The 13,652-nt window shown below is 36.1% G+C and overlaps 2 protein-coding genes across 2 annotated transcripts; one reads left to right on the plus strand and one right to left on the minus strand.

The window, feature by feature from the left end:
• The first annotated feature begins 109 nt into the window (after positions 1–109).
• Positions 110–2,403, plus strand: LOC111409704. Its single transcript, XM_023039716.1, has 5 exons — positions 110–272; positions 432–1,209; positions 1,291–1,347; positions 1,471–1,564; positions 1,990–2,403. The coding sequence occupies exons 1-5, from the start codon at positions 110–112 to the stop codon at positions 2,401–2,403; spliced, it is 1,506 nt and encodes a 501-aa protein (XP_022895484.1).
• Positions 2,404–10,388: 7,985 nt separating this feature from the next.
• On the minus strand, positions 10,389–11,448 carry LOC111408692 (ethylene-responsive transcription factor ERF014-like). Its single transcript, XM_023038442.1, has one exon. The coding sequence runs from the start codon at positions 11,263–11,265 to the stop codon at positions 10,516–10,518; it is 750 nt and encodes a 249-aa protein (XP_022894210.1). The 5' UTR covers positions 11,266–11,448; the 3' UTR covers positions 10,389–10,515.
• Positions 11,449–13,652: the final 2,204 nt, after the last annotated feature.

A 13,652-nucleotide genomic window follows, 5' to 3' on the forward strand; every position in this document is an offset into this window, starting at 1 on the left:
TGCTAAATATCCGATAATCGTTGACGTTGCTGAGGCAGAAATAGATAATACATCCATCACAGTGGCAGTCAATGCGCATTCCATCGGTGAGATGTTTACATTGCAAGACATGGCACTAGAGATATGCGAAACATCAAATGAAAAAATGGGTCACATTCTTGACACTGAAGTCACAGTTGTGTCTATCGCGGATGCTAGAGAGGTAGAAGAAGGAAGGGTGTTCCGTGATAAAGATGTTTTGAAAATGAGTCTGTCATTTTTTGCCATACAGAGTATGTTTGAGTTTATGGTTGAACAGTCCGACAAGAGAAAATATGTTGTGCGGTGTTCGAGTGGTGGATGTAGTTGGATATGTAAATCATCGATATGGGGTAAAACAAATCTATTTAAGATTTGAAAGATTTGTAGTCACACATGTGCATCAAATGTAGTATTGGGGTCACATAGGCAAGTGTCATCTAAGGTTGTGTCATCTACAATTAAGTACAAATACAAATCGTCCCGTACTATATATACACCAAAGGACATATGCAGTGACATGTTGAATACTTATGGGGTTTATTTGAGTTATTCAAAAGCTTGGAGATCTCGCGAGCAAACTTTGAAAATGATTAGGGGTGATTCAGTCGAGTCATTTGGTAAGTTGCCAAGCTTCTTCTACATGCTCCGACAGAAAAATCCTGGTACGATCACAGAAATAGAGGTTGATAGTCATAGTAAGTTCAAATATTGCTTTATGGCACTAGGTGCATCAATACAGGGATGGGAGCATTGTATACTGGTGATTGTTGTTGATGGTACATACTTGAATGGTAAATATAGAGGTACACTTTTAACAGCATGTACACAAGATGCAAATAATAGTATATTCATTCTTGCTTTTGGAATTGGAGACAATGAGAACGACAAATCTTGGAGATGGTTTTTCAATAAGATGAAGAAAGCGTATGGAAACAAAGAAGGGATGTGCTTTGTGTCAGACCGTCACCCCAGTATAAAGAATGCAATAGAACATGTGTATCCGGGAGCCTGTCACGGTATTTGTTCTTATCATTTGTTGCAAAATCTAAAATCATATTATGGAAAGTCAGGCGAAAACATTACGCAAGCATTCAATTCAGCTGTTTGCGCTTACACGCTGGAAGAATATGATTATAACATGTCTCTGCTGGCTACGATGAATGAAAATATAATTTCTTACCTGATAGTGTAATTAGTCTTATTTCATTTCACATACATATAAATGGTCACATATGGTATTTACATAATGAACTTAATGATTGATTTAAGTTTGCAGGCTGATGTTGGAACTGAAAAATGGTCACGAATACATATGCCAACAAACAGGTATTCTACAATGACATTAAACATTGTGGAATCGGTCAACGCGGTCACAAAGGCAGCCAAAAATTACCCTATTGTTTCCCTCCTAGAGTCATTACGGCAAACCATACAATCGTGGTTTTGTAGACACAAGGATGATGAACATGGAACTTTCACAAAGTTGTCGAGCAAGTACGAGAAAGAGATTAGGAAAATGAGCATGGATTTGAGAAACTTGAGGGTAATTTTTTATATTTTAACATTGAGATGTATATGTGACCCAATGTAAATGTCAGTATCTTGAACTGTAATGTATCAAATCTGATGTGACCTATTTTGTGATTCTGTGACCTGGTTGGTAAACTAAGTTTGAAGCTCCGAATTCTGTTTCATAGCTATCTGTGAATGGAACAAATTTGTGAATGTGACCTAAGTGATGTGGTATGTGATGTAACTGTGTATTCTCTGTCAAATTTGTATTATGATGCATGTCTATCTGCTAAATGAGGTATGGACCGCATATATAACATGCTTCCTGAATCTGTGAATGACTCAGGGATATGAGTCATTTATGTGTGGCCGACACATTGGAGTATATGTGACCTATATTCAACTACATGTGACCTGACTGTTGTTATATGCACGCATGTTTCTCCTTCAAATCAGAAAGTATTTTCTGTCAACAACGAAAGGTCGACGTTTGTCGTCGATATTGAGCAACGAACATGCACTTACATGATTCTACAAGTTGATTTGTTACCGTGTCCACACGCTTTGGCTGTAATTGCAAACACAAGAAGAGATCCATATGATTACTGTTCCTATTACTATACAAGAGATGCGTACTTGAATGCATACCAAGATTCTGTATATCCAGTTGGAAATCAAGAGGAATGGACAGTACCAGAAGAGGTACAGCAAGAAATAGTTTTACCTCCTAACCAAAGGAAGAGTTGTGGAAGACCTACGGAGAAAAGAAAGAGATCATCCAGAGAAGGGAGACCGACGACAAAATGCGGACATTGTGGAGGACAGGGTCACAACAGTAGGAAATGCTCCAACTTGGCTCCATTACGCTAAAATGATCGATAGAATTACATACAAATATTTCATAGATAGGTGATATTCTTTTAAGGATAATGTTCATTTTAAATAGTCTCTTTAAAGACTGCATTCAGATTGATCAACTTACAGTTAATTGTCTATCAACTTTGGAGTTAGAATAATAATTCTCTGTGATTTGGACCATATCTGTAACATGATACCAGATCTGTGACTTCTATGCTGTGACCAGTAATGTTTGACATGCCGTATGAAAAACTTGCCTGATTTGTGAATATGTAATCTGAAATGAGAATATGTGACTTGAAGTGATGACACGTACCATGTGTAACCTGAAATGAGAATATGTGACCTGAAGTGTGGACACATACCATCTGTAACCTAAAATGAGAATATGTGATCTGAAGTGAGGACACGCGCCGTATGAAAAAATTGTCTGATTTATGAATGTATAATCTGAAATGAAAATATGTGACCTGAAGTGAGGACACATACCATATGTAACCTGAAGTGAGAATATGTGACCTGAAGTGTGGACACATACGGGTTATAGAAATCAGAATATCTGTAACCCATGTGCTGTGACATGTGAAGTGTCGTATGAAAGGTATGTGTGACGTGATATGTAAATCTGTGACCAAGTTCAGAATCCAAATGTGACCTGTCTGCTGTATAATATGATATGTTTCACCGACTACGTGTCGCTGTTAGAAATAAAGAATCTGTAAAATTTACACAATTTATATAAAAAATAGCGTTAAAATATAATCGAAGATGGATAAATCATGAACCTAAACATGTTAATATCCTTTACTGCAAATCAAAGGTTATGACTTGCAATTCATTACATGAAACTCTATTGACTAGACACGTGCAATGTTTATAACATTTACAAACTAAATCATTTTCTTCACTAACAAATCTAAAGCCACTTTTCATTCTATAATAACCGTTTCCCCCGTCGTAGGCTGATTCACTTTCTTTGTGTAAACATGTCGGTGTTTGTAGAGCAGCGTAGTAATATCCATTCTGAACTTGCTGGCATCAAACTTCCGGGGAATGGAACATCTACCACCACGGATAAGATACAACGCATATAATAGCACGAATATCCCGCAATCATGACTGCAGAACATATGACAGATTGTTATGCATGAATCCATCAAAAGGATATACGCATTGTAAATATTGGTCACAGACTTACCCATTTGTTTGCTGCGTGAGTGTGTCATCAATGATCACTTTCAATTCTTTGGCTTCTGGCCCGTGATAATCAGGATCCTTATTTGAAATTCCTAGGGTATTCATTAGAGCAGGCAATACCTTTACGTACGGCTCAATACCTTCCAAAACCATCCAGCGACGATAAGATTTACATGTCAAGTTGAAAACAGTCAAGGTATGACTTCTGAATTGTAATCGGCCAAGCATCCAATGTGTTTTGTTAGTGGGTATGATCGGCATGAATACAAAATCAACGTCAGCCCAGGGTGAGCTAAAAGGGAGGCTGTGAACTATTGCAACCTCAAGCAGGCTTGACTCTGACAGCAGAACATTTGGGTCTTTCATGAAGGTAGGAAAAATGTCTTTTATTTTCATTTGGAACCATGAGTTTGTAATAGTGGCCTTATATTTCACATTTTTGCAAAGTTTTGCTATCTGTCGAATGAAGTAGAAGCAGACATCCATGCTCTGTTTAAATGAGAAGAAAAGATGTAAGCATTGTGTACTCCCAGACTGGATACGAATGTAAAATGTGTCTGTATCAAATGTGACTCTGTGACTAGTTACAATACGAAATGTGACATGTTTGTATCATCTCTGATACTCTTCTTAACGAGTACGAAAGAAGTCAGAAATCTAAAAAAAGTAATGTAACTTAATTCAGTGGGTAAACGTAATCATACCGCACCACTCAATGATAACTCCGAATTTATAAGCTCATGGAACCAGGTCTTATGACCTATTGGGAATGAACCAATTAGAAAAGCAGGCTTGATGGCGTCATCTTCCTCGCTAAACTTTTTCCTGTGGCCGACAATAAAGATTACATGTGTTTTGTCAAATTATGTATTGAGTAAATTTTGACAGATAGGTACGAAATGCACTTACTTGTTTTTTGGCTTGTACCCCCTCTAGAACCAACCCACGAAGGCCGATTTGTCAACCTCGTCGATATTGTCTTCGTAATCCTCAAAAACGACAACATTATCATCGTATTTGAATAATTTTCCTCTCTCCTGTCCGGCAACAAAAGGAGACTGCAATACCCTCGATGGCCTTAAAACCCGCTTAACTGGTAATCCCGAGGTTGGTTCAGCAGTAGGTGATCCCTGTATGTTATTGCAGTAGGTTACAAAATAGATTGAAAATACGGCACATGAGCTGTCTGTGGCGTAGTTTGTATGTGGTCTGTCACCTATACATGTGACCTGGTGTAAATGTGTTTGTGATATGTGACCCATAAATGAAACGTGGTTTGGAATGTATGTTATCCTGACCTATGAATAGGACATGGGATGAAGGAATCTGTGATTTGTTATCTAATAATGTGACATGATTCGAAACTGTGTTTAATTTGTGACCTATGAATGGGATATGGTTTGAAGGTATCTGTGCTCTGTGACCCATGACTGGAACATGTGTTGGTATTGTGCATGATCTGTGACCTATGAAAGCGACTTTGTTTGGAATATCAGTGAAATGTAACCTATGAATAAGACATGATCTGAAGTGTGTGTGATCTGTGACCTAATAATATAACATGGTTTGGAGGTATGTGCGATTTGAGATCTACAACTACTGGACCATGTAAATACCTCATTCTCTATAGTCTTTGTTGCGGTCACCACATCAGATATGATGGAATCTAGCCTCTTCTGAGTTTCCTCCGAATGCAAAACATTGGGTGGGGTGAATTTAATCCCCAAATCAAATGATGGTGGCTCAAGGGAGAAGAGAAGATCATCACTTGGGTCCATTTTGCCCTTCCCTTTTCTGTCGACGTTTGATACTACGTTTTTCACCTACATGTTGAATGGAAAATGTCAAAATGAACTATGTTATTTTACAGAAATGTAAAATATATCAAGTGACTACCTCCTGAGCCTTTTCAAATCCACTAGCCCCATGATGTTCTTGATCTCCAACTCCAGGAGCTTCTTTTTGTCCTACTCCATGCTCGCTTGTCCTGTCACCAGACCGTCTAATGATCTCATCCATTGCACTGAATATCATTGTTGACAAGGACTCAGATAGAAACTGCATGTTCGTCCGAATATCCATTAGGTCATTTCTAATACAGGCTTGCATTTGAATAATGTCTTCAATTTTGTTAGTCTTCCCTTCATTCAAAGATGACATATGTGACTTGATGTCTTCAAGCTCCATCTTCAACACTTTATTATTTGCCTGGAGTTCGAATACTTGCACACGCAACACCTCAAAAGCCTGACAAAAATGAATAACTGATTATTAGATGTTGCTTGCAACATATCTGTGACCAACCATCAACATGCAATGCACAGTGATCTATCTATGACCTGATGTGTATGTAATGTGCCATAGGAAATATTGAAGTGTGACCAATGATGGAAATATTGAGAGCTGACTAAAACAACAACGTACGTCATCCCTTTGTGCCCCATGAGATTGTGGCTCCTCTTGAGAATGATGAGCGGCTGTAGGACCTTCAACAACCGGGGATTTTCCACGGGCGGATGGCTCCTGCTGTCTTGGAGGAGGAGTAACAAAATCGTCGTCCTCATCTGAAGAGTGAGCTTGTCCAATATTACTTTCCATCAACGGTAGGACTGATGGAACTAACTTCCCGCTAGTACCGACATCTTCAACAGTCCTCTCCGTCCTGCGCTTGGTTCTTCTTCGGCTCTGGGTTGAGGACGTCGGCTAGATCGGCTTGTTGTACTGGACTCCATTCATGTATGGCATCGCCATTTCACTTTCCAACGGTTCCAAGTCATAAATCACAATCTGCAATACAATATCTTGTTTATATGAATGCAAAGTCAAAAATTCAGTATTAATTGCATGACGCTTACTGGAACTTTACCTTAGGATTAGAGAAGCAGTTGGGTCCTTCCAATTTGGCAGTTGATGGTTGCTCATCTGCCATTCAATTTACAATGCGGGGATGCACCCTCAATATCCTGGTGACCACGATGCCCTCAAGACTGGGAAAAGTCTCGTATATCCATGCTTGGAAGGCTACAAGCATTCCTCGTAGCCTATAGTGTGGGGTCCTCCTGCTAAATCCATCTCTCAATGCACCCAGAGTAATTTGGAATAGCAGCTTGCCCCATGGAAAACTGTTCATTTCATTAAAGTCCTCAACAAGAACAAACAGGAAGTAATCGACAACCTTCTTGTAGTCATGGGGAAAGAGATAGGCAGTTAGGAAATATAAAACCCCGAACATTGCAACATCATTATTTGGTAAGGCTTCAACCAGATCGAGATCAGGCATTTGGCATGCAGACAGAAATGTGTCCTTCACATCTTCATGTGTGATAGTATTTACTTGTGAAAAGTATTTGGCCTTCAACTTTGAGTGCCTATTTTCAAAAACCTCAGTATCTGTATCGCCTGAACATCTCAATCCTGTGACCAAACAGAACTCAGATATAGAGAACCTGACGTACCGCCCAGAAACATAAAACCATATTTCTTCTTCATTCGGGTGCTGAACCTGCCTCAGAAGGAAGTAGTGAATCTACTGTGGTTGAATCACTATTTCATGGCAATCCAGGAAGTGGGCAAAGCATGTGCCCCCTCAATACCTGTTTTTGGCTTTGGCTTTGGCTTAACTTTTCTTGTATAGTGGTGAGAACAACCTTGTATACAGAAGTGGTAATCTTGCTAGGAAACCAACTTTTTTCAGGTATTTTAAAGTGCCAGACCTACATAAAGCATTAATAATAGTAAAATTGTTAAGCACCTGTACTGTAATTCAGAGATAGAAATGGAAATACATTTAGGTGATGTGGTCACATATAGGTTAAATTCAGGTCACATATATGTAAAATTGGTCACATATGGACATCATATTACTAAAGCACATCATCAACCATGTTAACAGTCAGCTCACAGGCATACAAAGTCTTTTCATTCAGGCCACATATTCTCAACAGGTTTCAGTCACATTCTCAACCCTGTTAAGAATTATAAGTAACAACTTTTACATAAATTTTCAAGTGATCATGGGGCCCATTTCATATCCCACCATTAACCACATGTCCTATGAAGCAAAGATCATGCAACATCAAGCTGAGGACACTCTTACCAAATGTTATTAAACATGAGAACCCGGAATTATATTTTTCATTTGTTTTTAATTTTGGTTTGGTCTTCAACCATTATAACTACAACTGTGATGGAAAGCAGTAGATGTACATATGAGTGTCTTTGCATTGAGAATACCTGGTTTCATATAGGTGAAATGGTCACACACCTGGTCACATATAGGTGAAATGGACATCGTATGGCTAAAAACACATCATCAACCATGTTAACAGTCGGATCACATGCATACAAAGTCTTTTCACGCAGGTCACATATTCACAACAAACTTCAGTCTCATTCATATATTAAGATCACATTCAGAGCCCAATCCCCATTACAGTAAGGTCACATGTGATCATACCCATATGCATTTACGTCACAGATTCGAAATGTATGCTTATTCGTGAATAGACAACAGATTATTTGTAATATCGAAAACGAAAAATCAAATGAACAAACATTCTGCGTTCAAAATGGCAAACTCTACCCCATTCCAACGACGGAACGAAATCAACATATTTCAATGTCACATATCTTCAATATGTCTTCAATACACGTTACCTAACGATTATTCAATCAATGCCTGTCACTTAATGTATTAACAGAATATAAAAATCAACATACCATTTTCGATTGGACTTTTCGCAAGGTCATAGATGACGCCGCAGACTTTTTCATGTGGGATTTCGTTGGGCTTTCCTCGTGCTTCCTCTTTCCTCTCCTTTCTGGCGTGCCATGGATGTTTATCGCCTTGGGTTTAGTCATTTTTTTGTCGACCGTAAAATGGAAGTTTTTCGACAGAGTGACGGGGTACAGGAAGAATATCCGGTATGTGACGAAGATTATTTCCTTGACAGGCTGGAGCGGGATAACTAACCGGAGATTTCGTGAGGTTCGTAACTGACGGAGTGGTTTATCACAGATCGTGGGGAGATATTTGGGGCAGTTTCTCTCGTTTGGTAAGAGAAGGAAGAAAGGTAGATTTGAAGAGCGTTAACAACGAAACCACGAATATTTTAAATAATTAGTTTTTTTTAATCTAATATCGAATATTTGACTAGAAAAGTTGGGCCCATGATTTATACATAGTGAACTTCAAAACCCTGGCTGGGTGTAATTTCCTCTTTGTTTTAAATCGATTTGTTCTTGAACTCATATTTTGTCATTCGACTAATGTAAAAATGTCAAAATGTTGTATAAATTCTTAAATTATACTTAAAAGTTAATTTTTTATAAAAGTAAGTTTCAAAACAAACACCAATTTATTTTTTTATTTTATAGGAAACACATCGAAATCATGTTCAAATAACAACTGCGATCTTCAATTAGTATTTTTCAAAATTATTCGAAAAGAAATTTTTTTCGTTACACATGATATTATATCATCGGATTCCAAAAGAACAAGAATTTTATGTGATTATTTCAAAAGTTAATGACACCTAAGAAATAAAATGAAAATTTCCTATTTAGTTTTTGAGACCACATGATATGTTGTAATAAACTTGAAATAATAATTCAAAGGTGGGCAGTGCCATGTTCACAGTTCACTAGAAGAAAGGGCCGAAAATCTGATGTGGGCCCTCTATGTACATTTTTTGGTTGAATAGTTTATTTTTAGAATTAATCTACTTGTACAAAGTTTGTTCACAAACTAAAAATTTGTTTGAGTCCTTTTAATTTTAAAAAATGTATTATGAAGTAATAAATTGATGAAGAATGTATGGTTAAAAAAGAAGAAATTTTTTTTAATATGCATATAATATTATTTTAATGAAAAATGTATGGTTGAAAATGAATACTATATAAAAAAATAATATGACAGAATGTAACATAATGAATGACAAACAGGGATTAAGTGCTCATAATATCTAGACCATTTATTTCGGAAACTATTTTTGACATGACTTGCCAACACATAGTTGGTAAACTAAGTTTATCAACCTAGTATGTATATATTCATTCCAAATGATTTTTATAGAATAAAAAGCTTGTGGCATGGTCCATAATGTTTGTCATAAAAAGACCAAGTACAATGTAAGTGAAACAAATGGGCATGGAACCAAGCACTTTCAAAGTCATGGCTCCATGCAGAAAATTTGGTATGGTTGGACCAAAATTTTCCATTTCTGTTAAGGTGTCAAATACACTGTACTTGGATTACATGGTTGTGAAATTAAGTACATGTTTGATCCCATTATTATTATTATTATTATTATTATTTTTTTTTTTTTTTGCCTTTTACGAAATCATTTTCAATTAAACATTTTATCGGACCCATATTTTTTTTATCTACTTTTTAATTATACATTGCATCAATTTTAATCACAATTTATTAAAAAATTAATTTTTAGTCAACTTAAACGAGGGCTAAATGTTCGTCTAGTATGTATTGTATTGATCATTCTATTTTTACGATCTAGGTTACTCTTATTTAACTTGTTATTACTATCAGAATTACTAATTTCTTTTTCTTTGTCTATGAACATATTTCAATTTTCGTCAAGTTGTCTATTGCCTATCCATAAATTAGCTCTTTCGTACTTTGTTGCATCAAATGACTAACTTCTAAAAGTATTTTTCACGCCCTCCAAAAAAAAGCAATTTACTAAAACATTCGAAAAGTACCTATTTAAAGCGGTCAAATTTTTATTTTCAACTCTTTTTTTTTTTTTTTAATAAATGTCCAATACTTTAGCAATAATCTAGAGGTTCGACTTGTATGGTATTTGCAATTGAAAAGGCTCGACTACTTTTACAATCTTCAAGAAACAAACTAAAGATCAATCAATGAATGAAAAAAATAAACATGTTTTAAAATTATTAATTTCTTGATCAGCAGAAGCTCCACAAACTGATATCAGCATCTTCATATGAATCCTCCGTCATCAATGGATCAAAGAACACCCCATTGAGCATATAATCATTGTACTTAGGTGAATCAAAGGCGTACCATGATGAGTTCATCATTCTGATCAATGGCTCATCTGCGACAAACTCATGATCTTCAAACCGATCCGATGGTGAACAAGTAGACGATGATAATGAGGGTAATGGCAAAGAACTCAATGATGATGAACCGGACGAAATGGAAGGTGAAGATTGTACGCTCGAAATTTTCGCGTTTTCATTCAACATACTATTGTTATTTGTTGAAGGCAATGGCAAAGAATTCGATGATGAACAACTGGAGGAAGCAGAAGGTGGAGACTGTGGACTCAAATTTGTTTCTGCTGCCGCCGCTGCTGCGATTCTTTGAATGGATTTAGGTGACAAAATAGAATCGGGATTAAGATTTTTTGAAGGTGACAATGGAAAATTTAGGTCTGCAGAGGGGCCCTTAAGGCAGAAAAGAGCTGCATCGTATGCCCTAGCAGCTGCATCTGGGGTTGAATAAGAACCTAACCAAATTCTTGTCTTTTGATTAGGTGCCCTTATTTCAGAAACCCAAGAACCCCAACTTCTCATTCTAACTCCCTTGTACTTCTTTTTGCACTGCGATTTTGAGGTCGAGGTCGAGGTCGAGAACAAGGACGAGGACGAGGACGAGGACGAGGACGAAGATTTGTTATCTACCTTCACCATTGTTAACAGGATTGAAGAATCTTTAAGGAAAATTAGAGGAGAAGTGATTGTGGGTTGATATTTATAGCATAGGATTCAACAAAAATTATAGTAAATTCTCGAATTCTTGTCCTCACATGGCCTACATAAATGATATATAGTAGAAAGAGAAACAAAAGATTTAAGTAGAAGCAGGTTCTGGGATACTGCGGGATGCTTATGGAGTGTACAAATTATCTTAAAAATTCATTAAAAAGAAAAGGAAAACTAAGAACGCGCAGTACAACAGTAAACATAGTACATATTATCCTTGGCAGGAAAAACAGCTGGTGTCGGTCTGTCATGCAAAAGTTCCTAAAACGCGTCTAAGCACCCATTTGAATATCATTAAATTATATTTCATTTTTTTTTTCTATTTTTCAATCACACAACTTTTCATAAAATAATATTACATATAAATTAAAAAATTTTCTTTCTTTTTCAATCACTTATTTTTTAATAAAATACTATTCCACTTATTTTCATTTCCGAAAAGGGGGGGCTAAACGGCGGCTAAGTCTATTTTACTCGGAGGGATTCGCAAGTACTATTCACTTATTCTTATTCATCAATTATTTGTAATTTAAATGATTAATAAACACTTTCCAAACGTTCTTCTTAACCCTTTTTGAGATTTTTGCAACAACAGTGATGAATACAAACCAAGATTTACATGGTTTGACAATTGACCTATATGTGATTTGTATTATGTATCAATAATAGGATTATATCATATATAATCCGTTTCGTTCGATGCGCTCTACACAGGCATCAATATATTTATTCTAATAAATATATGTTTCATTCTGTATGAGTCACATATTACAACAACTGTATCTATCTCACACACAAGCTTCGATTTTTTAATTTTTTTGAATGAAGTATTTCAACTGTTACACTCAAGGCTACGTGGAATTTATTTCATTCAAATGTCTTTCATTTATTTTTTGAAGAAATCGATGTGATTCTTTTATATTACGGTACAACTAAAAGATAACCCTTTATTTGGAAAAGTGTAGGAAAAGTCACACACACGAAGATGAGCTTTAGTTTGTGGGAAAATTCTTTTTTATTTGTCCACACTTGTGGAAACGGATTGTTCTTCTTGTGGGATCAGTAATGTGAAAATTGAAGTCCCTCTATCGAAGAAAACAAAAAATTAGAGGGATTCATGTCAAAAATAGGATAATCCGCGTTAAGAGAAACTTTTCAAATGAGTTGTCAAAAGATGTCGCTTCTCTTAATTTCAAACTCTCAAAGTTAGGAATGAATTTGACATATCTGGCATACGATGTTTCATTTTATAATACACCATCAGTTCTCAAAGAAAAAATACCCCGTTCTCCACGCGATTAAGTCATCATATAGCCTCTCATGCTCAACTTACAAAACAATGCCAGCAAGTTCTCTCAAAAGTTAAGAATCAATAGTTAAAATTTTTTCCCTATTCTGAAAATCTTTAAATTAATTAGATACTATGTATACATGTGAAAAAAGGCATATCTTATTGTTTTTATTTAGATTGTCACAAGAACATGCCTAAGAAGAACAATGTCGGGTCAATCCGTACTTTATTCCTAGACAGAGATGGGAACACCCCTTAAACAGCATTAGGAATCAATTCATTAATTTTCACTAAATTAAACATTTTTAGTATTCGAATTAAACTAATGATGCATTGTTATGATATAAAATCAGGTCACCGTCGGCTGGAGTTTTTATTTATTTTAATTATTTTCAACCACACATTTCATCAACTTTAATTAAAATCTGCAAAAACTTTCATCAAAAATTTTGTCAAACAACTCCTCAATCAAAAGAATTGCACAACCAATGACCGCTTGATGTCCTCTTCCTTAAACATATAAACTTGCTACAAGCAGTAAGCGACGTGAGCTTCAATTATCAATATTTGCTATCTAGACTGATGATGATCTATACTATAATGAATAGTATTAGTTTTGATGAGAAATTTATTTTGTCGGGGACATAGTGAACTACAATGAGAGAAACTTCTGTACCGAAGATATGCACAAATATTTTATGAAAGATTTCATAATAATAGAAGTTAATATTAAATGATGGTGAAGTCACGAGCCAGCTAATGCTATCCAATTTGTTATTTTCATTTAATTCTCAAAGGATTTGGAGAGAGGAATATGAGGCTGCAAATCTTGAATTGTGTTGGACTATGAAGAGGCAAGATCCATGGGCAAGAACTAGGCAACATCCTATGTCACTATGCTTGTTAAGGAAATTTAAATATTCCACCAAGTTGGTCAGTGGCAATCACTCATTCTTAAAATCAAGATTTTCAAGCTAGAGACTCGAGCAAAAAAGTTGGTCAAGCTCTAGAACCACAAGAACCG

The sequence above is a fragment of the Olea europaea genome, chromosome 14, assembly GCF_002742605.1.
Source record: "Olea europaea var. sylvestris chromosome 14, O_europaea_v1, whole genome shotgun sequence".
Classification (NCBI taxonomy): Eukaryota; Viridiplantae; Streptophyta; class Magnoliopsida; order Lamiales; family Oleaceae; genus Olea; species Olea europaea.